Source organism: Gobio gobio (genome assembly GCF_949357685.1).
Source record: "Gobio gobio genome assembly, chromosome: 2".
NCBI classification, from domain to species: domain Eukaryota; kingdom Metazoa; phylum Chordata; class Actinopteri; order Cypriniformes; family Gobionidae; genus Gobio; species Gobio gobio.
Window position 1 is genome coordinate 31,917,875 of NC_137098.1, and position 27,961 is coordinate 31,945,835.

The 27,961-nt window shown below is 36.7% G+C and overlaps 2 protein-coding genes across 5 annotated transcripts in view; one reads left to right on the forward strand and one right to left on the reverse strand.

The window, feature by feature from the left end:
- Positions 1-5,361, forward strand: part of adamtsl5 (ADAMTS like 5) — a 22,467-nt gene extending 17,106 nt beyond the window's left edge. Inside the window, exons 10-14 of the mRNA XM_079810613.1 lie at positions 411-574; positions 645-846; positions 1,099-1,206; positions 3,027-3,098; positions 3,199-5,361. Coding sequence (XP_079666739.1) covers positions 411-574; positions 645-846; positions 1,099-1,206; positions 3,027-3,098; positions 3,199-3,527 — 875 coding nt within the window. The 3' untranslated portion in view covers positions 3,528-5,361. The remainder of the gene's footprint in view (positions 1-410; positions 575-644; positions 847-1,098; positions 1,207-3,026; positions 3,099-3,198) is intronic.
- serinc4 (serine incorporator 4) lies at positions 3,832-27,535 on the reverse strand. Of its 4 annotated transcripts, none has more exons than XM_079810617.1 (13): positions 27,288-27,535; positions 15,464-15,631; positions 15,079-15,257; positions 14,711-14,790; positions 13,576-13,669; positions 12,921-13,132; positions 11,872-11,967; positions 8,034-8,160; positions 7,870-7,942; positions 7,725-7,764; positions 7,140-7,287; positions 6,916-6,968; positions 4,261-5,172 (listed from the first exon to the last, which is right to left on the reverse strand). In XM_079810617.1, the coding sequence occupies exons 1-13, from the start codon at positions 27,312-27,314 to the stop codon at positions 5,060-5,062; spliced, it is 1,410 nt and encodes a 469-aa protein (XP_079666743.1). In that variant the 5' UTR covers positions 27,315-27,535; the 3' UTR covers positions 4,261-5,059. The 4 variants fall into 4 exon arrangements, with proteins under 4 accessions (XP_079666741.1, XP_079666740.1, XP_079666743.1 ...); XM_079810616.1 differs by lacking the exon at positions 27,288-27,535 and adding an exon at positions 19,659-20,058; XM_079810615.1 differs by lacking the exon at positions 6,916-6,968 and having other exon boundaries at positions 3,832-5,172; positions 27,288-27,523.
- Positions 27,536-27,961: the final 426 nt, after the last annotated feature.

Sequence of the window (27,961 nt, forward strand, 5' to 3'; positions counted from 1 at the left end):
AATGTAGTACGACCGGATCACATTCAAGTCAAGTCAAGTCACCTTCATTTATATAGTACACAGATTGCGTTAAAGCAGCTTTACAGTGATAATAGGAAATAAATTTAGCTCCAGAAAAGAAGCTAAAGTAAGTTTTTGATTAATTTCGGTTGTAAACTGAATGGTTGGGACTTACATTCATACTACACACATTCATGCCATACAGAACTTACTTTTTAGGCGCCGTGAAGTAATTACTAAGTAGAGTATGCAATTTCGGATGCAGCCGATGTATTTTTCACAATTTTCTTGCTGTAACAAAACGTTTGTGCACTTTGTCCAATTGCTGAATGAGAAAATTACAATAATGCTTTGTTGTGGTAGTCCAATGTTTTTTAGGAAAACTCACCTTTTGTACACATTTTTAAAAGCACTCCAGAATGGGCTCTCTCAGTTTGTGATCAATGGGAACTGGAAGATCAATATTCCTGGGGAGTACAATGTGGCAGGGACCAAACTGCTGTATCGCCGCTCGGCTGATACCTGGGAGAGTTTTGAAGTCCCAGGACCTACGCAGGAGGACCTGCACATCATGGTAAGCTTCAGTTCATGATTCTTAATGCCTAGCACACAATTTTTGTTAATTTGTACTGGTCTGATTGTAGGTCTTGTCAACTGATAAGAACACTGGGATAGAATATGAGTACTGGCTCCCTCCAGACCGCTATGCCCTGTATCATGGGAGAAGTCAACTTCGGCAGCCTCACCATACAGAAAACCACTTGCCATTTGAACCTCCAACCACTATGACAACTACAACCACAACCACTACTACAACACATCCAGCCACAAAACCTCTTTTCTGGGGTAAAAACCTTTCATTCCTAGTATTTAGGAATAAGAATCTATCAAGCTTTTGTTTAAATTACATGTGTTGTAAAACTGTATTTAGAAGTATTATCTGTGCTGTGACAAGATCTAGATAGAGATAGAGGTAGAGATTTAATGTGGAGTCCATTTGAAGTACTAAATGTGATGCAGAAATGTCCCATTTGCTTAAAGTATAATGTTAGGAGCCTTTTGTAAATACAACTGTGATTTACGAGGTCATGTTCTCAGGTCCCGCTGCTCGCTGGCCCCTTCAACCCCCCTATCAACAGCAGCCAGTCCCACGTTTGGAAAGAGATGAAAACCGCAGGAACCGACTGCCTGAAATATATCGTAGAGGTCAGAACTTTGTCATTGTCATTAGTGTTGTCACCAGCGTTGGGGGTAACGCATTACAAGTAACTTGAATTTTGTAATCAGATTACTTTTTTCTAGTAACTAGTAAAGCAACGCATCAATTTTAAATGTACAACAAAATATCTGAGTTACTTTTTCAAATAAGTAACGCAAGTTACTTTGTTTTGCCATTTATTGACTGACAGCTCTCTTGTCCCTGTGTTTAGAAAAATCAGTGCAGAGGCGTGTGCGTTGTGTGTGAACATGATGGTTATTGTAGTTCTAGACTAAATGTGAGCATGCATTTACTAATTTCACTTGCACAAAAAAAGATTCAGTATTCCTCAAAATGAATAAAATACTATGCAAACCTCTAATAATTATTTATGTTAAATTTAACAATTATGTTATTAACTAAAGGGTTAGTTCACCCAAAAATGAAAATGTAATTTATTTCTCACCCTCATGCCGTTCCACACCCGTATTAAGATATTTTTGTTGAAATCCGAAGGCTCAGTGAGACCTCCATAAGGAGCAAAGCAATTTACACTCTCAAGATCCATTAATGTACTAAAACATATTTAAATCAGTCCATGTGAGTACAGTGGTTCAATATTAATGTTATAAAGCGCCGATAATATTTTTGGTGTGCCAAATAAAACGAAATAACGACTTATATAGTGAGAACCGATTTCAAAACACTGCTGCATGAAGCTTTGGAGCGTTATAAATCAGCGAGTCGATTCAGTGGTCCTAATCATGATTCAACTCACTCATAAGGGTTCAAATCTTCATGCAGCAGTGTTTTGAAATCGGTTATCACTATATTTCGTTATTTCGGGGTTTTTTGGCGCACCAAAAATTGTATCGTCGCTTTATAACATTAATATTGAACCACTGTACTCACATGGACTGATTTAAATATGTTTTAGTACATTAATGGTTCTTGAGAGTGTAAATTGCTCCCTGGAGTCCTCACTGAGCCTTCGGATTTCAACAAAAATATCTTCATTTGTGTTCCGAAGATAAACGGAGGTCTTACGGGTGTGGAATAAATGACATTGTTTAAATTTTTAGGTTAACTAACCCTTTAAACAAACATTGTGTAAGTGAAATGGTAAAGAGCAATGTTATTAAAATGAAGAACAATACATTACACATTACACTGAACATAGATTTCTTTTGTCCCGTCCGCTATGATTATTATGATGTAAATCATCGCAATTCTGAATTCAATCCCGCAATTACATACAGTTGTCTCTTTATAATCACTGAAGCTGTCAATCACTTCAGTTCAGTGTGAATTGATCACTGACTGAGTTCTGCCTACGACGCACAAATAGTCTCTTTTTTACATCGTGTTTACATTCCACTGGTTGTTATCAAGGGATTTGTGGGAGTGCACTGCAGAACAGAGAGTTTGCACTGAGCCAAACTCTGTATTAAGCAGATTCTGACTAACTTGATGATGTGCCAATTAAACAGACATCTGTGATTGGCTATAATTCTCAGCCCTTCATAAAACACGTTGTAAATAGAAACCTCTGAAGCTTTTCACAGAGCGCGCACAGATCTGTACACACAGGAGCATTTGAACGCTGCCGTCTATCAGCGTTACAGTTTGAAAATGTCAGTATCGAACTTGGTACAGAAGTGCCGGTATTACAACACTAATTGCCATGTAAAATCTTACATACAATGCCAAACACATAATTTTCCATTAATGTTACTTGTTCATTTCCATTGTTAATTGTTGTTTGCACGGATGACAAAGTCTGGGCTTTTTTTTTGCTATATCATGAAAACATTTCTTCCTTTTGCAGACCATTGTGGGAAATGCCGCCGGGTTCGAGGGAAAGGTGAGCGCCAGAGACAGTATTGCCAAAAAGATTTTGGTGAGTTCAATCAGTATCCCAACTTATGATCCCAACACAGCAAAATGTTGGTTTCATTTACATAATTGGATGACAACAATACATTTTTCTGCTGTGACAGTACTTCGAGCAAAAGTGCTGGAAAAAGTCTATCATGGTGAGGAGACCCGCTATGACGTCCAAATCATCCACACATACCGCAACCGTTATCGTCTGGAGCACCGTGAGTTCCTGTGGGCCCCCAACAAATGTGACTGTCCCCTGCTAGAGGAAGGGCACCAGTACGTGTTGATGCTGCGACGGCATATAAATTATGAACGCACTCTCAATCGCATCCTGTTAGAGGAGGACAGCTACGTGCAGCCTTATCGAGCACGTGAAGATGGCCTGCTGCGCCCCCTAGAGGAGCTCTGCGGTAACAGAGGTAGCAGGACTCAGTTTAGGGATTAAACACATGAACGATAACACTTTCACTGCACAATTATTCTGAAGCTCAGCTCTTATGCCAAAAAATAAACATGGCACAGACTGAAACCACGCTCTGATGCTGAAATGAAATCAATGATGATTTTCCTGAAGCATTTCGCATTCCGCAACAAGGATAATGGACACTTTGTCGGGATGAATTATGTCCATGGGGGCATGAGGCAAATTAAAGTAAAGAAAGTCACTAAATGAAGCACTTTAGGTGGACAGTCACCTTCTTTTAAAACGTATTCACCAAAGTAAATAATTGACACTACACGATGCCCTTCCTAGCACCACGTGTTTGTTAATGGCATAAAACCACTTGTATATCATGTGCATTTTGATGTTGTTTTTTACATATGTATTTATAAGCTGACAGTATTTTTTAGAGGAAACCTTGATTTATATATTGCCTTATAATTTGAAATGTGTTATCAATATATTTGCTTTCATCAACGGTTATAAAGCCCCTTATAAAGTGAAATGATAATGAGTGTTTATGAGTCACATTTACACATTCAAGATAAGCAGCGTATGCATATATCTGTTTATGGCGGAGCGCTTTTGCCAATGAACAGTTGTTTTGTTCTATTTTTGGCAGCCGTTTTTCCCTTTAATCATTAGTAGACTAACTGTCCTATTACCTTGATTTGGTTGCTAAATTATAGTCCAGCCTTTCGGCAAAACACACATAAACTCTAGAATGTGTTTTGTTAAAAATATATTTACAAAAATAACTTATCTTTTATGACAGTGACAAAAAACTTTCTAACATAAACATGCAATTAGAGCTAAATAGGCTGGCTGTCGCCGGGCTATTAAAGTAATTTTACTGTAGATAACAGCCTTTTCTCCCTGTGGCCTCTGATTGGTTGAGAGAGTAGGTGGGGCAATCCCCCAGAGAGCATATATATATATATATATATACAAGCCACAGATCACAGAAACAAAGCATTGCTCATATAATCTACACAAGTTGATAAACATACATGTATCAAAATGTTCAATTAAATAGGAAAAAGCCTATTTCAGGCATTTCCGTATGTCTACACTTTAAGCCATTGAAAAATGATTCTACATTTAAAAAAACTACAACTAACTAAATTCAGACATCCAGCTTGTCCAGAAAATGTTAATGTCATATTCCTTTTGGCAATTTTAGCACATCCCCTACAGATATGCTCGTACAGTCTTAAACATGGTTAACATTTTCCGTTCCCATGTTGAATTGCATTCATAGTGCTGGTGATTTTAATCCTAACAGGATTATCAGGAGGATCAATGTTCATTTAATAGAGTCTACTCCTCAGCGTTCAGAGATCCTGCGTGACCCATTTCCTTTGAGGTGGAAATCCCCTGTAACCTGCACCCATCCCCACTGTCTTTGACACTGTTGAACAGTCTGTTTTGTGTGATTCACACACTGACGCTAACGTGACGGTGGGAGGTTGCCCGTCTCTTGATGCGGGCGCGGCGAGGACGTTTGTGATCAGACTGGCAGTGGCACAGGGGACTCAGGAGGAGCCACAGATACAGAACAACACACGCCCAGCAGGAAGAGAGCTTGACCCAGAATGTGGAGTAACTCCCATGGGTGAAGGTTGTCTCCAGCACAGCAGTCTCATAACTGGGGGAGACAGGAATGGCATTATAAAAATTGGTCAAAACTGTGATTTGTGTACACTTTCAGATTATGTGTACATATGTGTGGGTTTTATACTTTTGGCAACAAAATTGCTTTTTTTTTGCCCAGATGTTAAAGGATTAGTTCACTTTTAAATAAACTTTTGCTGATAATTTACTCACCCCCATGTCATCCAAGATGTCCATGTCTTTCTTTCTGCAGTCGAAAAGAAATTAAGGTTTTGGATGAAAACATTCCACGTTTTTTCTCCATATAATGGACTTCAATGGGCTCCAAACGGTTCAAGGTCCAAATGACAGTTTCAGTACAGCTTCAAATGGCTTTAAACGATACCAAACGATGAATAAGGGTCTTATCTAGCGAAACGATCAGTTTCTGCGAGAAACCAAGCAGTATTTACGCCATAGATTCCGCTAAGTGAGGTCAATATACGAGCGTGGTCATAGATATATCGATCGTAGATGCCTCATTCTACTGATCCGTGCAGGCGCTAGTAAAGCATCTACGTATACATCTATGAACATGCTCGTATTTTGACCTCACTTAGCGGAAGTTATGGCGGAGCTCAGAGACAATCACGTTTGTCTGTTAAGAGGTCAAATAATAGCATAAATACTGCTCGGTTTCTCGCAGAAACTGATCGTTTCGCTAGATAAGACCATTATTCATCGTCTGGTATTGTTTGGTATCGTTTAAGGCCCTTTGTAGCTGTACTGAAACTGTCATTTGGACCTTGAACCATTTGGAGCCCATTGAAGTCCATTATATAGAGAAAAATCCTGGAATGTTTTCATCAAAAACCTTGATCTTGGATGACATGGGGGTGAGTAAATTATTATTATATTAATTATAAGCAAAAGTTTACTTAAAAGTGAACTAATCCTTTTACCGATTCTGCAAAAACCTATTTTAAAGATGTTGAAATCCAGTCTATGGCCGGCTCTGGCAAAAGCCCGGTCACCCTTTTTCTTCAGTCTAGATCTATATGACCAGTAAGAGTTTCTGATTCGATGACTTTAGTTATCTAGCTGGAGTGTTTATAACAAGGGTTTTAAGACTTCATTCAGACTCTCAGCCCATTCAGGGATCCCAATTTTTTTTTCTTTCTCTGTTACACTTTATAGCATTAATTGATGGCAAATATTAACACAGTTTATAATATTTTAAAGAGCAATAATACACCACATTTAGAAAGGTATAATAAAATTATATATATATATATATATATATATATATATATATATATATATATATATATATATATATATATATATATATATATATATATATATATATATATATATATATATATATATATATATATATATATATATATATATATATATATATATAAAGATATAGATACTAAAGTTTGGGGTCAGATTTCTATTTCAAATAAATGCTGTTCTTTTGAACTTTCTATTCTTCAAAGAATCAAAAAAAAATTGTGTAACGGTTTCCTCGAAAATATTAATCAAAATGACTGTTTTCAACATTGATAATAATAAGAAATGTTTATTGAGCAGCAAATCAGCATATAATTATTTCTGAAGTATCATGTGACACTAAAGACTGGAGTAATAACTGCCATCACAGGAATACATAATTTTTTTTTAATATATTTATTATTCAAGTAGAATAGTTATTTTAAATTGTAATATTCACAATACTTTTCCTACTGCATTTTTGCATTCAAAAAGAAAAAAATATATATAATTTACTGACCCCAAACTTTTCCACCTGCAGGGTCTTCACAGACTTCTGAAAACCCTGGAAAGCTTCATTTATTTTTATGAACAAAAGGAAATCTCTGTTTAGACAGTTGTGTGTCTGTGCTTGTATGTAAATATTGGATCTATCCAAGAGATTTATCTATCTTTTGTGTGTTTACTGTTGTTCCAGGGCTTTCTGCTCGAATCTCAGCTCAGACAAGCTCTTTAACAACTGACCTGAACCAATTAGTGAGGGTCATCATTACGTAGAGGGAGGCCAGAAAGAAAACCAAATGGAAGAAAAAGTAGCTGTAGGCAACGCGATGGGTCTCATTGTGGATGACCTTCTGACAGCCTTTGTTCTCGTCAATGACAAACTCCTCCTCTGGCGGGACAGAAACAAAGATGTTGATACCTTGACATCAAAGGCACAGTTCACCCAAAAATTTAAATTCTGTCATCATTTACTCACCAGCCTCACACACGCACGCACGCACGCACGCACGCACGCACGCACACACACACACACACACAATATATATATATATATATATATATATATATATATATATATATATATATATATAAAAGAATGTTAAGCAAACAGTTTCAGTTCTTGTTGACTTCCATTGTATTTTTTGTCCATAATGGAAGTTAATGGGAGCCGAACATTTTCCAAAATATATTTTTGAAGAATGTCATACAGGTTTGAAACAACATGATGGTGAGTAAATGATGACAGAATTTTCACTTTTTGGGTGAACTATCCCTTTAATATGTTTGTGAAATCTATGGATATTGTAATTTGTGATATCTTCTCACCATCTTCTGGCTCTGGGCAGCAAAAGCAACAGGAGGCTTTCTGTTCAGGACAGAGAGTGACAGAGATTGTCAGAGACATTAGGAGTTGAAAAGCTCAAATCACAAAAAACATTTTTTTATATAAGTTATTCTGAAAGTAACATACTTGGAACTCATAGCGGTAAACTTTTATCATCCAGAAAGGTCCAAAGACCTCAGCCAAGTATGAAGCCTCATTGCTGAGAAAGAAAATCAGCATCAATTTTATTAGCCAAAGTAGACATTTTATTAATATCTCTATTATTAACAACTCAATACTTTTTTGCCTACCACGCAAAGAGAACACAGCAGTACATGATCACAGCCCCAATAATGGCCACGGCATTGCCTTCATTTTGAATCTCATCTCTGCTGACTTTGGGGTAACACACCGTCATGTTGACCCCTTGATACTCCACTGAAAACACACAAAACAGAGAGAGAGAGATATGTTATTTTTCACTCATTTATATATCCCCCTTTTCTGGATTAAGATTGCTTTTCCCATCATTTCTGGTTTCAGAATCATCCCCTGCAAATTCCTGTTGCATTAAAAGCAAATGATCAGCTGTTTAAAAACAGCTAATTATATTTAGTGTCACATTTACACGCTCCATTTAGGTCTTGAGCCCATTGTTTCTGAGTTCAGAGATGATTTAGAGGTCTGTGGATATTGTTTGTTGTGTGTCTGAGAGAATTCCTCGGAGATGGGATTAAACTCCCAGCATGCCCCAGGGCGCACTTCAGTCCTTTATGAAGTCATGCAGCAGACTATAGAGGCTATAATCCCGCTGATAGTTAGGGAACAAGACAGGACACAACAAACACACATATACACTGCGCCATTCACCAAAATAGGGGAAAAAAAGTGAAAGTCAGTACAAAGCTTCTCCAAAAACCAACAATACTGCAATATTAAAACCACATACATGATATTTTAACCCAAAAGCTCTTCATCAGACATGATGTAAATCATCCTAAATCAAAACCTGACAAATGTAAGAATTATTCTGCTGTAATTTTTCCGCCTCTGAACTTCACCATCAACATCTGTATTTCAAATACCCACGTGAAACACCCTCAGCTACATCTGTGTTACATGCTTGAGAGCTTTTCTATGACCTCAGTCCCCAAAGCTTTTCTTTCTGTAAATCTCATTCATCTCTGTCGAATATTGAGCGCGCACCATTCATCACCTTTGTGGCGTGCCACAGATTTCCTCTGAAATGCACCACTAATGGATGAAATGATGTGAGAGGGCGAACCAGGAAGAGTTTTGTGGGCTCCTTTGGTTAATGACTATGTGATTACAGCCAGTTTGATTAACTTTGCTGAGGGATGAATCAATTCAGTTACTCCGATAGAGGTTTGCATGCATCACTGCATGGAGGCTGCGCTCTGACCAGTCTGTGATTCTACATTGCTCTCTATGAAGCATTTTAGTGTTTCATAAAGAGCTGAAAGTATTCAAACAGGCCACTAATCACTCTTCAAGTGCCCCGCGTCATTACGGTGACTGGCTGGCTAGTTTCTTGGCTTTGTGTTGACAGGTAGAGACAGGCTCACACACGCCGGATCCAGGATTAGTTTTTTTCCATTACAATCAATGATAAGTGTCTAATGATCTTGCAAATGGGTAACTGTGCCATGTTGCTTGATTCTTCAGAAATGTGTAAGTTATGACCAGTTTTATTTTAGAATTATTTATATAGCCTACTGTTTATCTTTTAGTTTTCCTTTTTTATTTTAGTTTAGGTTTTAGTAATAATGTGGGTCATTATTTTTCTGTTTAGCTTTATTTTATTTCAGTTTTAGTATTTTTAGTAGGCCAAGCTTCAACAAACTGATTTTCAATTAGTTTCCAATATTTTACGACTAACAAAAAACGATATAAACTATTAGTTTTAGTAATGATTAATAATTCGTTTTAACACTGGTTATTATGCTGCACAACAAGTTTGTTTATCATTTGAAGTCATTCATCTGTATACAGTTTCTAATTGTCTGTAATATTGCCATTGCAAAACCCAGCCCGCTCAGCCGGCGATTTGATTTCACCCTGCAGCTCAGTGAATTGAGCTTGATCTGGTGATAGCCAGACAAATGGCAAAGTATCTCCTGGTTTTAATAAGTGAATTGGGCTACATTATTTCATATTAACATTCAACTAATCAGATTTGGAAGAAGAAAAGAGCGCAGGGAGAGTAGTCTGAATTGGGTTCTAGCATCTCATGCCAGCTCACACATTGAACTCCGACTTCCAAGTCGACACAGGTCGCATCAGCTGGTGTGCTGAATTTTCAGCTTCTACCAAAGCGTGCATCTCAATCAGCTCCCTAGTTTAGTAGTCAGGGCACTGATCAGGACATAAGTCAATGGGCTGGCTCCCTGATCAGTGCCCTGACTACTGAACTAGGGAGCTGATTGAGACGCACCCAAAGTCTTGTGTGAGAACGCCGCGTGTGACCCATGTTTACTGTGCGCTCGCTCATCTGATCAGATGATGTCCTGTGAGAACAGTGATTGGCTCTTGTCTCAGACCTTCCCCAGGGTGATTGGTCGAGTGACGGACACTCTGCTCGTGACCTCTACAATGAGCTTTCCCCCGCTCTATCCGCTCACGCAGCTTTAGCGTGGCTTTATATCCTTCCTTCCTGTAAACACTTCACGCCAATGTTGAGACAAAAAAAAAAACACACGGCTCCATCATAACAAGAACAGCAATGTACAGGGAGACATTTAAGATTATTTACAAGTAATATATTTTACAATTAGTTGGAATAGAATTTCAAAACTATTTTGATATTAATATTTTTCTATTAGCCTAATCCTATGTCTGCTTTTAGGCTATATTGCTTAATATGTATCTACAGTAACTTGACATGTCATATTTTTGTCCCGTGCTACACTGTAAACCCTAACGCTCAAAACACTTTTTTGGTTTGAGTAGGACAAACTTAAATTAAACAAATTAGTTCAGTTAAATGAACTGTTATGAATACTTTTGAGTTTACAGCACTGACATATTTCAAGTAAACTGAACTGTTTCCATTGTTTTGCGTTGTATGAACTAATTTCCTTTCATTTAGACTAAAATAAGTTTGAGCTGAAACTGGGCTGGGATTTTTTATCTCCCAGCATGCTTTGCCCATAGCACTCAAAAGGGAGAGTAAATGCTAAATTATGATTGGGGTCTTTTTTTTGTTGGTGCAAGATTAATGGCAAAGGAGATTTAGTAGTGATTAATGTTTTGTTTTGCTAATTTAGAAGAGTTTATGTTAATGTGGGTTTTTGGAGTTACCATCATGGAGACAAGTGGCACATGCAGAACAGGTAAGTTGTGTTTTTTGTTTGTGTGCATATTCAGTAAGTGCTATACCATGCTATTGATAACATTTTAGTAAATTAGCAAGTTGGCATTTTCTAAATTAGTTTGTTATAGCAAAATATTTATGTTGAGATAACCTGATCATTTTAAGTTGTATGTATAAAATATTGTACTCAAATAATTCAAGTTAAGAACAATAACAATTAATGAGTAATAATTCATTCAAAATAATTAACTAAATATTTTATGTTAAATGCTATCAAAATGTATGAGTTAGCTAACTCGTACTTCAAGTTAGGAGCAATTAACATGCATGAGTTCTACAAACTCAAAACTTGATAGTTCTGCTTACTTAAAATTGGGAACATCTTAACTCAAAACATTTGATATAACTGATTAAAAGGCTGTCAGACTGACTTATTTTTTTTGAGTTAGCCCAACTTATTCAGGTTCACAGTGTTATCAATGGGTTCGTCTCAATCAGCTCCCTAACTTCCTAGGTCGTGAATCTGTATATTGTATTGGCCCACATGAATTCAGGCACTGGTAAGGACAGTAAGCACCCTGGCTCACTGCCCATTGGTACCCTGATGAACATCCTCATAACTGGTATTTTTGTACAACAACAGAACATATATCTTTTTGATAAATGTGTATTTTAAATGTTTTCTTTCTACTATTCTGAAAGAAGACATGTTGTAGAAGCAAACTATAGCCCAACATCTCAAAACTGACCAGAGCATGAAAACATTTTTAATTGTTCTGAAAATGTTGTGCATGGAACAAGCAAATCTTATTTACCTTTTTCTGGTGGGCGGCTGGACAGAGCAGAGAAGGTCAGGTACATGACATAGCAGCAAATGATGGAAGCCTGCAGGAGACCTGAGCGAGGCTGCTCTGAGAGGGAGAGCAAAACAAACTGTCAACTTAAATGACTAATCATTCTTATATATATATTTTATGGTTAAATTGTTGCGATGATTTTTCCACAAACTTTTGATGTATTAAAGGGTTAGTTCACCCAAAAATGAAAATTCTGTCATTAATTACTTACCCTCATGTCGTTCGACACCCGTAAGACCTCCGTTCATCTTCGGAACAGAAATGAAGATATTTTAGTTGAAATCTGATGGCTCTGAAAGGCCTCCATTGGCACAATGGCACTTTACACTCTCAAGACCCTTAAAAGGTACTAAAGACATCGTTACAAAGTCCATCTCACTACAGTGGTTCTACAATAACTTTATGAATCGGCGAGAATAGTTTTTGTGTGCAAAAAAACCCTAAATAACGACTTATATAGTGATGACGATTTCAAAACAAGGCATCATGAAGCTTCGAAGCGTTATGAATCAATGAGCCGAATCATGATTCGGATCGCGTGTCAAACCGCCAAACTGCTGAAATTTGGCGATTCAAACCGCTGATTCGACTCGCTGATTCATAACGCTTCGAAGCTTCATGATGCCTTGTTTTGAAATCGTCATCACTATGTAAGTCGTTATTTAGGGTTTTTTGCGCACAAAAACTATTCTCGCCGATTCATAAAGTTATTTTAGAACCACTGTAGTGAGATGGACTTTGTAACGACGTCTTTAGTACCTTTTAAGGGTCTTGAGAGTGAACCGTGCCATTGTGCCAATGGAGGCCTTTCAGAGCCATCAGATTTCAACTAAAATATCTTCATTTCTGTTCCGAAGATGAACAGAGGTCTTACGGGTGTCGAATGACATGAGGGTAAGTAATTAATGACAGAATTTTCATTTTTGGGTGAACTAACCCTTTAATATCTGATACTAAACTAGTGTTTTGGTGAGAGAACAGAAACAGATGCAAAATTAAGCACTTACTTTGCTGCACACAGGGAGTGATCGCAATGAAAGACATGATGGTGCAGAGGGCCAGGTTAGTCCATAGCAGGGCTTTATTCAGGTGGCATCCCGCTGGGTGAGTGTAGTATTTGTACATGAAAGTGAAGGCCATGGTGGCGATGGTGTAGAAAAAGAGGGTAGCACACAGGACTGCCACGTACCACCTTTTATTCTCAGCTGCACCGGTTAACCTGGCAATGAGAGACAGGGGAGAAACAGGATGAGTGAGATCAATGACCATTCACAGGCAGTACAAGAAATCTTATTATGTCCGTTGTGTTGAGATGACATTCTGCCTCAAAATGGCTTGAGGTAGACTCCACAAACATCTGGGAAAAGCTGGATGTCAGAGGGTGAACGGGGAGATGAGTATGAATGCGTGTGTATATGAATAAGTGAGATACCAGAGCGAGAAACAGGAAGGGAGAGAAGGACAGAGATTATCTAAAACTCTTCAACTGTGGAGGGTGATATTTTATCATTCCTGAGCGAGATGTGACTCAGACATGAACCAGATGTGGTTCTTCATAGTCTGGTAATGAGCGCCTGTCGTCTTCCTAAAGTAGTTATTGTGGGTTAGTGAAGGTTTGCCTCAAGAGGACGTACCCATACTGTTGGTGTGAACCTCACTTACCAGTTTTTATTCCAGGTATGAGCAAAAGCTGTGATGAGAATGAGTTGAATTAGGATAAACGAAAAGCCTCCCACCACTCCAACGTAATGCCAAGCTACATGAAAAGAGGAAAAAGAAGAGAAAACTTTAAATACATTGAAATTAGATGTATTTATTAATCAGAACAAATTCTTTTAAATGTCTAAATTACACATAATACCATTTGTACTTAAAATGTCAACCTTTTATTCGAAATTGAATGCAACATTGGAACATTTTCCAATAAATGTGTATGTTTTGTGTTTTAAAATATGAGGCCCACTGAGTGAATCCCACTTTGTGTGCAAATGTAAAACGTTCAATGTGTCTATAGGGCCACCTGGAGGATTGAAATAAGAAGTGAAAATCACATGATCATCACCAGAGCCATGAGCCAAGACGGTAACATAATCACTTTAAGCACATAATCAGTTTAGATAGTCTATTCATTACACATCACACTTTGATCAATAAACCTCCTTTCCCATATCAGTAGGAATGCACAATAGATTGATATTATATCCTTTATCTGCCAATATTAGATATTAATTTGTTTTATATTGAATATTTAATTGTGCATTCCCATTTTCCCTATATTTTTACATCTAGATTACTTTTGCAATCATGTAACGGCCATTTAAAGTAAATCTACAAATGTAATCATTTAAATTATTAGTGTTTTAATTAACACTATTAAATTCAATGTTTAGCAATGTTTTCATGTTGTGATGTTTTCAGTGTCACATGATCCTTCAGAAATCATTATAATAAGCTGAGTTGCTGCTCAAGAAACATTTCTCATTATCAATTTTGAAAACAGCTGCTTAATATTTTGTGGAAACTGATACATTTTTCCAGGATTCTTTGATGAATAGAAAGTCAAAAAAACAACAATTTACTTTTATAACATTATAAATGATTTTACTGTCACTTTTGATCAATTTAATGCATACTTGCTGAATAAAAGTACACATTTCTTTCAAAACATATTACTGACCCCAAACATTTGAATGGTAGAGTTATTCATGGATTTATTGGTATCCGCCAGAATTTTAATATCAGTTCATCTCTATTATTTTTCAAATATAATAATTTGTTTCACAGATGAATAGCTCACCATGCAAAAAGGATTCTGTGGGAATTAAGAAGGCAGCAGCGATCATTCCAAGCAGGGTGATGAACTTCAGAAACCAGAACCTAAATGAGAATGAGTAGAATAAGTGTGTTAGTTTATTTATATTAATTAAGTAACTTAACAAACCTGCTGATAAACATGGATGAGGCAGCATGTACACCATATTTATGATCCATGGATCTGGTTGACCCATATCCATATCATGTTCTTCCTCTTAAGAACTTAACCTAATGTCTTCATAAATGCTGTGAAGTATTTAATCTCTAGAGCAATCAAAAAAAAGTTGAAGCGAAGAGTCGAAGCAACTTTCTGCTGTGTTACAGTGCAAAGGGAATAATGCAGTCACCAACCCATTATGGATGAGGGCTCGGAAATCCTGACTGGACTTCACATCGATGAGGAAGATGGCCATCATCAAGTAGAAACAAGCTGTGCCGAAACACACCCTGTAGACGGCAGAGTATCCCACCAACATCTGACAGTCTCCTCCACCGTGAGCCTCATCACACACCACATTAAAGAAAGGCACCTGAGGAAGAGAGATGTCTGTTATTGTGTAGGGTACAGACTGCTGTAGCTGGTGTGTGTCCTGCCAAGCAGATTAGCCAAGATTTGACTGGATGAGACTTGATACAAATAAAGCAGAGTTTTGGCTGTTTACAGCACCAGCACAAAAAAAAGTAGGTTAGGCGAATGAAAACCAACTGGAGCCTGTGCGACTTGTAAGAAACTTACATTCTCCCTCACCGCCTCGGACACAGTCCTAGACAGCATGAGGCATGAGACAGTGCAGGCCAGGATGTGGAATAACGTGTACATGACCCGCGTGCTGGATGATGACTTGACGGGTGGACAGAAGGAGCAACACAGGGAACATGGTGCCGGGCCACAGCAGCAGCATATCTGACAGAAAGAAAAGCAGACCAGTCAGGGTTTGGGATTAATCAAGATTGCTCAAAGCATCTGGATTTTTCCTGATGGATCAAGGCTGGTTGCCTGGATGGGGTCCAAACATCTTTTATCCTCAGCTAAACCCAGATACAGAGATTGGGCTGAAACTCGGTTCCCACAGACAGTTTAACAATCCACTTTTCATGAGCGTGTACTGGATCTTGAATGATAGCAGCACGTGTTGTAATGAAAAACATAATCTTTCAGTAATACTGTGCTTCAATATGATATCCTGTCACAGTTATTTACCATGAGCCTTGAGGGGAAAGTTGTCAAAATATAGAGTAATTCCCAATTGAAATGTCAAGATATAATGATAATACACCCAAAGATGAAAATTCTGTCATCATTTTCTCACCCTCATGATGGTCAAAATCTGTATGGCTGTTCAGGAACACAAAAGTATGGAAGCTTGTTATTATAGAAAAAAAAGTGAGTTTATATCACAATTCTGAGAAAAAAGTCAGAAATCAAGCATAGCGTTAGACTCTCGGCTAATTCACTCCTACCTATAAGAATACGACGTCTATCACAACATATATATATAGGGTCCATTCAGTATTATCAGCAGCTATCACGTAGCTCAGTAGCTAATTACCCTCCTCCATCCCCAGCTCCTCCTGTCTCCCAGTCAGAATCTGGTCTTCTGATATTCCTCTTCAAATCCGACTAATTTCTCGAATTATGTTGTTACATTAAATGATTATCATTATGAACATTAATGATATCGCTACCTTATATTGGTTCTGTTCTGTTTACCCTTAAGGGGGGGGGGGGGGGACCAGTGTTGGTAAATGGGGACCAGTGTTGTTTTGGACCACATTAACTTAATATTGAAGAAGAACAGTTGAAACATTCTTTAAAATATCAAATTTTATGTTCCACAGAATAAAGAAAGTCTTATAGGTTTGGAATGAAATGAAGGTGAGTATATAATGAGTAAATGATTATTCAATTACATTTGATTTGGCTGTTGAGAGACAAAACCCTCAGGTGAATGGGAGAATGTCACAATTGTTGCAAAAACAATGTGTTGGCTCAAAAAAAATGTTTTTTTGAAAATGTATATAATCAGTTCTAATAACAGAAACTTAATCAATTGAAACATTATCACAGTAAAAAGTAAAAATGAAGTCAGTCCAACTACTTTATTTGTAGCACTGGAACCAATAGATGGTATCCATTTAAGTTAAAATCCACAGCTAACATAGCAAATGCTAAATAGAACATGTTTAGCATGTAGATTTAATGAATAAGTAAGATATTAATTCACTGGCATTATCACTGGCATTGCTTATAGTCACTGTATAGTGTTTACCTTCATGTCTTCAGCACAATGGTAACCACAGATACTTCAACATAACAGAAACTCTTAAATGACAAATTCACTAAAAAACCTAGACTGGGTAAACCCAGCCTGATCTGCCGGCGATTTGATTTCGCCCTGCAACTCAGTCTGGAAACCTGTACATTCATTTCTACTGCTTCTGTTACACTTTTGCGGGAACCAATGACAGACTGGCTTATCCACCTGGCACGCTATTGGCGGGTTTAACATGATGACAGATCATGCGTTGATCATGCCTCTTGTGGTCTGATTGAAGTAATTGGAATTTGTTGATCACGCCTCTTGTGGTCTGATTGGTTGAAGGACTATCCAATTGCGTACAGAGTCTCCCCAGACCAATGTTCAATCTTAAATTAAGCTTGGTCTGGTGATGGCCAGACAATAAAAAACCCCCAAAACAAATACAATTATAATTCCAAGACAAATTCCAAGACAAATTCATTAAGTTACTGCAACTTTAAAATGGAAAAATCTATTAATGCAGAAATTTGAGTTTAAATTACAAACAATATTATGCAACCATGTATTTAAAGCTGCAGTCTGCAAGTTTTACCTCTTTGTCGCCATCTCAGTTTGAACCCTGAAATTGCAGTTATTTGCAGAGTTATCTTCTTTACGTGGGTTGTGCATCGACCCTCCTCCTCATCATGGAAGAATCTAATGTATTTAGGTGTATGGGTGGGTTGTATCAACGCACCAGTTGTCAACGATGATTGCCGTTTTGAACTTTCTGGATTACAAGTCACCATCAAAATGACAATTTTAATTACAACTGCTGTAAGAAGAGGCACAAATGATCCGCCACCTGCAGCATCCACACACGCGATATAGCCTACTAGCCCAGACTCCTTTATGTATACAGACGTGACATAATGACACAAAGACTAATGGCTTTGATTTTGAAATTGAAAAAGTTACGGACCACAGCTTTAAGATGTGGTAACAGGTCCCATGCCACTGTGGTCTCTGCTATGTGGGTAGACCTTTAAAAGCCTGCATTTCTGAACATCGTTGTGCTATTGCCAAGATTTCAAAAGTCTGGTAGCTCAGCACTTTGCTAACTTTAGACATTCGGTATCTACCTTACAATATGTACACTCTAAAAAATGCTGGGTTAAAATGGACAAACCCAGCAATTAGGTTGTTTTAACCCAGTGAATGGGTTGTTTTAAGCAAACATTTAACCCAACCTCTGGGTTTAAACAACCCATTCACTGGGTTAAAACAACCTAATTGCTGGGTTTGTCCATTTTCAACCCAACTTGGGTTGTTTTTAACCCAGCATTTTTTAGAGTGTATAGGAATAGAAGTAGTAAAATATCCATATATATTTTTGTTATTATTTTTAATGCATGTTTAAAATTTGACTTTCACATTCAGTATTTAGTACTTTTCTTTTGCTTTTGTGTACCATGATTTTTTAAGGTCATGTGATCCTGTGAATATAAAGTTTTTAATTGTCTGACAAAGAGCCTGTTTTGGTCGAAACGTAACCAGTGTGTGAGTCCACTGTTAAAACTCTTTGCATTTTGGCGTGCTGACTTTTTTTCAGAATGCAAATGGAATAAATTAGTTTTAAAGTGATGGTGACAACTTGTGACAGCAGAATAATTCTGTTCTGAAATACCATGACTCAGAACATGCCGGCTTGTGGATTAGAAATAAGAATTTGAGGGGTGACGACATTCGATACTTTATATAAATGAATTCACAAACGTTTTATTATTGATTATCACATCTCAGAAGTAGGGAGGGTGAAAACACACTGACTCTTAAAGCTTATGATGATAGAATGAGTCATTCATCCTCTTAATTTCATTTGACTGAAATCATTTTCCATGATGACTGTGTGTTGAGAGAGGAGTTTTACCTTATTATACCAAACAACAACTGACCAATAGTTTTAACTATGCAATAATAATAGCAATTATCATATAAATCATTAAATAGTGTATTATTCTTTTCTGGGACTGTTCATCCTAATGCAGACAACAGTGATTGAACTCAACCTACAGTTACTTAAATTGAGGCATTCAAATTAAATGCAAGGATAATTATTTAAAACAGTAAAATAGAAACATGGAGCTCATAAATTGAGGACTATCACAGAGCATGATGACAAGTTATGTGACAGACAACTGCATCACTTTGCAAGCTTGAAAAATTAGGTTCTGCAGTATTTAAGCTAAAGTCTATTGCCTTAAACAAGCTTTCACATATGAGTTTAAATTCCACATATAGTCCTCCACTAATAAAAATTGTATAAAGAGCTTTATTTTCTAATACACAACGTTTATGTCATTCTGTGGTAACTTCACTCATATTTTGGACAAAAAGAAAAGCCAAATCAGCCAAAACGTGTGAAATCCAGTCACTGAAAATGTACATTAGAAATTAGCAGGTTCCTTATGTTCAACATTCATCATAGTAAATTGTCTTTGAGTTCTAAGTTCTACAAAGCCAGATTAGGCTCTGGTAAGAGAAGAATTGATGCTTGTGTAAAGCTTTTCTTGTGTTTCAATAATTAGATCTATGAGAAAGAAGTATTATCTGAAAACACCTGATATCTCGTTGCACATCAATCATCACTATGAAATAATATCCATCTCTCTCTATATATTTCGCTCTCACCTGATAAGCCACCATGTTGAGGAAATAGTTGTAGACACCGGTGTTGGGTAAAGCTTGAGCAGTCGACATGGCTTCTTATTTGTCAAGGACGCTTAGTCATTAAAACAAAAAAATATTGGAGAAAATGTCTAATTAAAAAAAAAGTATATACTATAACCAGAGAGTCAGGACAATTTATCAACTGTAGGAGTCCCTCAGCTTTATATGAACTGGTGCTCAGCTAGTTTCCTCTCCAGGTTCCACGGATCCACTGTACACCCTCATGTTCCTCTCGTTGGAACATCCGAACTGTCTTCCCGTATACTACACAAGCTGCCTAGTGGCATCGAATTGTGCCAGGAGAGTTTGTGAGCAAGGGTGGATGCCCAGTTGCCCTCCCTCCAGTCGCCTGTGCTCACTCAGTGAGATTAGTCAACAAGAGCAGCGGGAGGAGGGGGCAGGTTCCATCTGTCCCTCCCTTCCCCCAGGCCCTCGCTCCAATGCACCGGCTCCAGAGCACCCTCACGCACAATTGGATTTCTCCAGGGTCCTAATCGGTTTAGGGCAGAATAATGTAATTACTTGCGATTTTGTGATTTCTCTCGCAAAGTAGACATAACTTTGGACCCCCCTATTTATGGAGTGGCACCTGAGCAACTGCTCACTTGTCTGATTTTATAGAGGCCCCATATGTAATCTGGTCATTATGCTTTGACCCAGAAACAGAGGGAAGCGAATGAAGCGGGTGTTTGGAGGAATGCACAGGAAGAGCGCCACAGGTCAAATCCTGCATTCTTTTGCATATTGCCCAGATTCTCAATGTGAAATGGGGGAACACTTCAACAAACACTAGCAAACCTCATGTAATAAGTCTGCACAATATGAGACGAGTTGGTTCAGTTGAAGATTATAACGAAGTGGATATCATCATATATGGGATAGTGTGTCATGTCTCTGTAGTGTCAGGGGCTGTGTTATGAGTTTGTAGCATGCAGGGCTCTCGGTAGCTCTATATTTGGGTCAGTGTGTATCTCTGAGTATGTGTGCCAGGATTATCCTGGAGTTTTAGTCCTCGTCTCAGCCTGGATGACCTTCTCTCTCCGGTAGAGTGACACACTAATCCAGACAGCAGGGTCTGACAAACATGGTCCCATCATCAGCCTTCAGCATCATGTACAAACGTGACAACGAACAGTTGAAGTGTTGGTGCAGAAATCACGTTTGAAGGGACAGTTCACTCAAAAATCGAAATTCTGTCATCATTTACTCTCCCTCATGTTGTTCCAAACCTGCAAGCTTTCATTCTGCAAGTGAACAGCACCTTGTGGTGCCATCCTAAAGAGGCATAAAATCATTTTCACAGACATTTACCTTGACTGTTCCAAGACCTGCCTATCTCAACCTGAGCTGCTGAGTCTTGGAATTATACCTTGGAATTATAAGGTCCTATCTGCATTCTGAGCAGTTTTGAGATATTGAGCTTCAAAGTTTTTGCATTCCTTTCGACTAAAAATAAAAAAGTCCCAAAATATACACAACATAAAAAAAAACATCACATAAGGTAAATAAGATGTCACAGAATAAGAATAAGTGAATAACTCAGTTTTGACAAACATGTTGGGTAACACTTTATAATAACTACACACTATGAAGCATTAGTTGAGCATTAGTAGATAGTTAATTCATCATTTATAAAGCATTAATATACATTACTAGGCAGTTTATAAATACAGCTATAAATGCTTTATTCTTGATTTATAAGCATATATATAATGTGTTTAATAATTGTATTTTCATACTTTATAAATGATCAATTGATCATTTCTAAATTAAGTATTACATTATTTTCAAACCAGTTATTTAGGAGTTGTCAGTGGTTCATCAGATAATTTATAAAGTGTAAGTAAATTATTAATAAACTATCTAAATGTACATTTATACATCTTATTATTTAGACATATAGTAATAGTTGCTCAGTGTGTTAATAAATACTTTATTAACATGTATTCCTACTGTAATTCATGATTAATTCAGGTAGTTATAAAACATTTAGTAGTTGTCAGTTAACTATTTTTGTGAGCTCATCTAAAGTGGACTATTTATGCCTCGTAAAGTTTTTACAAAGGATATTTAAAGGCTCAGTTCTCTTCTGAACATAAAAAAGGAAACAAACACAACAGAGGAGGAATATAGCACATAGAAATATTTATTTCAACATGCAAAAATGGAGACTGTACAACTAGTAACTTAATATAAAATTATAATTAAACTTCTTCAATGTCATATAAAAGAATATTCATGTAGACTGCCAGAAAACATAACTGCAGTCAAATGAAACTAAGCCTCTGCAATCTGATATAAAAATACATTTATGTAAAGTGTAAACATTGCTGAATAAAAACCAATGGATCACACAGGATTACAGGATTGCCAAAATACAACAAATAAAATTTAGATAAAACAATAATAATGTAATAAAATATTTTGCAGTGTCAAAACAGTACCAGAGAACAGCAGTGCAGAAGAGAACCGAGCCTTTATATCTCCTTTGTAAAAGCTTTACGAGGCATAAATAGTCCTCGATTTAGATGAGCTCACAGAAATAGTTAACTGACAACTACTAAATGTTTTATAACTACCTGAATTAATCATGAATTACAGTGGAAATACATGTTAATAAAGCATTTATTAACACATTAACAGTAACTATTACTATGTCTAAATAATAAGATGTATAAATGTATATTTAAATAGTTTATTAATCATTTACTTACACTTTCTAAATGATCTGATGAACCACTGACAACTCCTAAATAACTGGTTTGTAAATAATGTAATACTTCATTTAGAAATTATAAATGGATCATTTATAAAGTATGAAAATACAATTATTAAACACATTATAGATATGCTTATAAATCAAGTATAACGCATTTATAGCTGTATTTATAAACTGCTTAGTAATGTCTATTAATGCTTTATAACTATTTACTAATGCTTAACTAATGCTTCATAGCATGTAGTTATTATAAAGTGTTACCAAATGTGGGATAAAACCTAATAATGTCAAGGACCATTTGTAAATTTTTCAAAAAACATTATATATATTTTTTTTCTTATTTGACATCTGGGCTTCAAATACAGTGTGAACTGCTGAAAAACATGCAAGGCACAGGGCAACTGTCAAAGACGTCCCTCTAGCAATTTACATAGACAATCAATTTTACATAGACAATCATTTAAAAAGCAGCGCAGTAAAATAATAATAAAAAATATTTAAAAAATGTAACGCTCTGTAGGTCTGGTGCAGTAGTTTGACCTATTTGTTAAAGGGATAGTTCACCAAAAAATTTAAATCATCGCATAATTTATTCACATTCAAGCCATCCGTGGTGTTTATGACATTCTTCTTTCAGACAAATACAATCAGAGTTATGTTAAAAAATGTCCTGGCTCTTCCAAGCATTATAATGGCAGTGAATGGCAGCACAACATTTGAAGACCAAACCAGTGTATCCATCATCCATTATAACAGTAGTCCACACAGTCCCGGGGGATTAATAAAGGTCTGGTTCAACTCACGAAGAAAGTGTAACGCCTCTCGCTGTTCAAAATGCTTACGTTTCGTCCGATGTCATCGGTGCGCCAGTTATGCTTTTTCTGTAAGTTGAATATGGAAGGTGGTCTGCCGGAAGCTAGATATTTTACTTTATAATGTGTTAAATATGGATATTTTTCTTACAAAAACCCCATCGATTTGCTTCAGTAGGCCTTTATTAACCCATTCGCGCCAAAATTTTTCTGAATGGTTTCATGCATATAGTCATGTTAATAGTGTCTTATGTGAACGTGTTCTGCATTTATTTTCCCCAGGTTTTAGTTTTTTTTTCTTGAAAATCATATTTGGATGTGCGGTAACTATAGTTGCCGGTGGGCAAATATGTTGTATGAACCCCTTCAATGTCCAATCTGACTAGGAGATGAACATTTGGCATCTAACTCAAAATAACTGTTTTCAACAGATCAATCTTTATTCATAAACAAATGTATTATGTATAAAAGTCGAAGAACATTCGATGTAAACTCAAAAAAGCTGCATCTATCTTATAATCTGTTGAATATGAAAATACAACAAACAACAAATACATTTGTCTTAAAGTGGTGGACCATAGTGCAGAACAAAGTGCAGCCATTAAGTTGCACTAACAGGGCATTGTGTATCAAAAAGGGAAATTCAAATAAATTAATATAATGACGAAAAAATTACATCTATATAACAAAAATAAATAAATAAACAAATAGTCCCATAGTATTCAATGGCTGACTGTAGTAGGTGATTTCATATAATAATGTAAATGTAAACTCATTACTTGTCTGAGTTTCCACATTATAATGGAATCATAAGCTACTAGTCATAAAATGAATTGGGGTGCTTGACCGATTAGAATGAAACGCATCCATTCCAAACTGGATGAAGGGTCTTCAATATTTTGGCCCTTACAAGACATAATATCATAAAATATGATATTTTTCCCTATCGAATTAAGGTCTACTGTACAGTAGAGATGTCAGTTAAAGGGTTAAGTTATGTTTTAGGTGGGATATTATGAAAGCAAAAAGCACTAAACAAGACCAAAAATCTTGATTTATTAACCTGTTAACACAGTATACCCCATTTCCCCATTATATCTACTTACAAGGCATTTGCCTACTGGCAACTATAGTTGCCGCTTGGACTTTTGACTAAGTATACAAAAAACGATAGATCTGTTGTAAGAATTGTTTTGTTTGGATGATTCTAGAGACCTTCACGATTATGTGTATATATATATGTCAACAAAAAACACTTATTAGTAACATGAAAATAACCTTTCTTTGGGAGGGTTTGCCTTCATTATGCTTCCTGGAAGTAGGGGTAAGAAGTTGGCAGTCTCATGTGACAGGAAGGAAGTTAATACCTTTTTTTTCTCTTGAAATCCTTTATTTGGTTGTTTTCTTGCATGTCATTGAGATTAAAAACATGGATACTATCTAGAAAATGCCTACAAAAGGAAAATGACAACTATACACTGCGGCAACTATAGTTGCCGGTGGGCTTAAATGGGTTAACCCCTTAGAGCCGTGTGGATTACTTTTACTTTTATTAATTTTAGGCTACCATTCACTGCCATTATAATGCTTGGATTAGCCAGGACATTTTTTAATATAACTCCGACTGTATTCGTCTGAAAGAAGAATGTCATATAGATGGCTTGAGGTTGAGTAAATAATGGGGTAATTTTCATTTTTGGGTGAACTATAACTTTAATGTCCATAAAAATCTGGCAGGGAAATCAATGATTTTAAAAGCAGAACTGTGTTATACAGACAGAATTGTTTAGTTATTGTTGTGTAAGCTAAGTACTTCTCTCAGTACAGACTATGTGTACTATTCCAGTCTGGAAAGAACTTTTCAAAGTATTGACAGTTCCACAGAGTCACGTGGCCAAAATCTTGTCGGGCACAATATCATTACGTAATACTGTTCATGGCATGCAGCTCTCAGTGTGGCATGCTGCACATTACAGCACGGGTATAGTATATTGTATCTCTCTTAAGAAGAGGAAATGTCAATGAAATATGTAAGGAGAGAATCAAATATTTATATTTGTAACTAACATTCTGCTTTATGAATCTGCGTTATTTGTTCTGTAAATAGGTGCATAACAACAAATGTGTTACTAGGAACTGCCCGTTTAATTTAGCAGCTTTAATCCTTGGTTAGCTAAACGACACAGGCATGAACTCTTCTAAACCAATTAGAGTCTTTTAAAGTATACAGTGTATATTCAATGAACCTCTAATCTCTCCCTCAGAGTGAAACACCCCGAATGACTGGAGGTCTTTACACTCGATAATTGGGGGCCTTGTGTGAGAGAGGGACACTGGCACACTGTTCGAACAAAAGCACAACGTACAATGCAAATCACTCAGCTAGCTCCATGAGAAACATCTGATCTATGTTATTTAATGGGCGGGCTTTAAATACACACATAGAGGAGGCGTTCTACAATCTGGCCATTATGAGAATGACCGTTACTGGATAGAACCTTGCCAGAACATTAGTCAAGATTCTGAGAACTGTTTGCAGGGAACTTTACTTTGTGTTTCATGTTTCATCTCATCACAATATTTACATTCATACAATGACCAACAAAATGTGTTAATAGTCACAGGTTTAATTAATCTTGTGTTATTAGATCGAAAGATAATATTTTTTCCCAGCTAGCAGAACGTTTTTATTAAGTTATGAAAACATTATTTTTGAATGTTATGTTCTGAACATTCATTTTTTTAATGTTCAAAAAAACTTTTTTCTCGGTTATGCGAAAGTTAAAGAAACAAAAAACATAAATTTTTATCATTCTGGGAACGTTACTTTTGAATGTTCTAACAACATTTTGAACCTAAAAATGTTAGAAGAAACATCCAACTGCAACATTACATAAAAAACTTTCCATGAACGGTGTAAATAATGTTTTTCTGCTTACATTTTGAAAACATTATTAAAGCTCAGATAACTCTGAACATTAAGATTATTGGAATAACAATTGTTCATAACCTTGCCAGAACGTTAGCCAAGTTCTGAGAACGTTCTGTTTGCTGGGTTAATGTTGTCTCTACCTAGCCTGACGTCGTCATACTCAGATTCTAGTCAGAATATGAGTCTGATACTGCCCCATTGGGCTGTGATTATAAGGGGCGTGTTTCAACCAAACCAGGAAAGAAATGCCTCTGCACTCAATTGGATAGACCTACAACCAATCATAGCAACGGAGTAAGTGACATATGTTGAGTGACGCATAGTTGTCAACAGAACTCAACTGCACGCACGCTGGAAGAAGTAGAAGATGATGATGAGTATAAACTATCTTTGCCGGTGTTGTAAAATTAATGTAAGGATACACAGGGTACTTGCCGACATGATCATAATTTTTGAGAGAAATAGTAAATGTGAATGCATATACGAACAAGTTCTCAGTTTAGTAAACAAATTCAACCCAAGCGCTCTTTGGTGACGTGGATGATTATTACGTTACTGTTGATCATCTGTCCATCATCGTATAAAGCCCGCCCTGACAATATGATTGGTCCGAACAGCTCTGGCTCGAGCATAGTTGCTCCACAACGGATCAAGTCCAGACTGAACTTCCCAGCCTCAAATGTTGTGGGTGGGGCTAAATTTGGCTGGCATCCAGTCACTATCTTTACTTTGTGTTTCATGTTTAATCACATCTGAAAAACATCATCAGATGGAACCATAAAAGTCATCCAGCAAAAAATTATCCCAGCAATAAGTATTGGAGAAAATATAATACCGGTAAATTAAAAAACAACAAATTATTTGTAGGGTACAGAACAAATTTTCTTGATAAAAACAAAAAAATCATATAAAGCATGAAGGAATTAGTCATTTTCCCCTTCCATCATAGAGAGCAAACACTTTCCAAAACATGACCTGGTCTACTCACTAATTTGACAGCCACAGCTCAAATCCCATCCTCACTGAAGTGTACTGCCCTACTAAATGATCAAATCAAGCTACATTTTAGGTCAATCTCTAAATGCTAACGCTCACACAGTGCTACCATCACATACAGGAAAGCTTACTTGTGCCCAGCAACAGCGACAACGCATCACTTCCCGCACTGATCCGGCTATCAGAGGAAATCTCCAAGTCCAGTGGCTGTCAGAGATCAATCGTACAGTAGAATAAATAGACTGGTAATGATGGGGAAAGGCTTCCTATGAAACCTTTGTAACATTCCTCAAAGACTGTAAACATATTCAAAGGAGAGCAGAAGAGAAGAGCAGGTGCTGCATTTCAGGTGTGCTCTGCAAAAGGCGTCCTTTTTGTTAAGCTGATTATAAGTTGAGGAGGTGGAAAACCCAGGTGGTAAAGAAAGGCACGTAGTAGTAACAGTGTTTCTTTAAGTCTTTTGTCAATGCTGGTAAACCTATTAAGGGACAAAAATAGTGAGGCGAAAGCTTTGGAACCTATAAACAACATATGTTTGTTTATAAGTGAGGCTGTTTAACTCATTAAATCCCACACTTTTCCCAGACATGAAAATATCCAAATGATGTGTCATTAGTAACCCCTTCAAAATAATCAATTAAAATTTGTATTGTTTTTTACAATTTTCATGGAAAAGTGTGTGAAAAATTGTGTTTTGTGGTCGGACCGGTGGGATAATATGTATACTGAATTAACATATTTCTGCAGTCATAAAAATAAAAATAAAAATTAAAATTCTGTTTCATCACATTCTAGGGTTACTATT

Bases quoted from the DNA above. Each gene is read 5' to 3' on its own strand.
- serinc4 (XM_079810614.1), bottom strand. From the start codon at position 19,727: ATGTCGACTGCTCAAGCTTTACCCAACACCGGTGTCTACAACTATTTC. The intron at 13,670-14,710 runs GTGAGCTATTCA...CTTTTCATGTAG, and splicing joins CACAGAATCCTTTTTGCATG to CTTGGCATTACGTTGGAGTG. The intron at 5,173-7,139 runs GTCAGTTGTTAA...TGTCTCCCCCAG, and splicing joins ACCCTCACTAATTGGTTCAG to TTATGAGACTGCTGTGCTGG.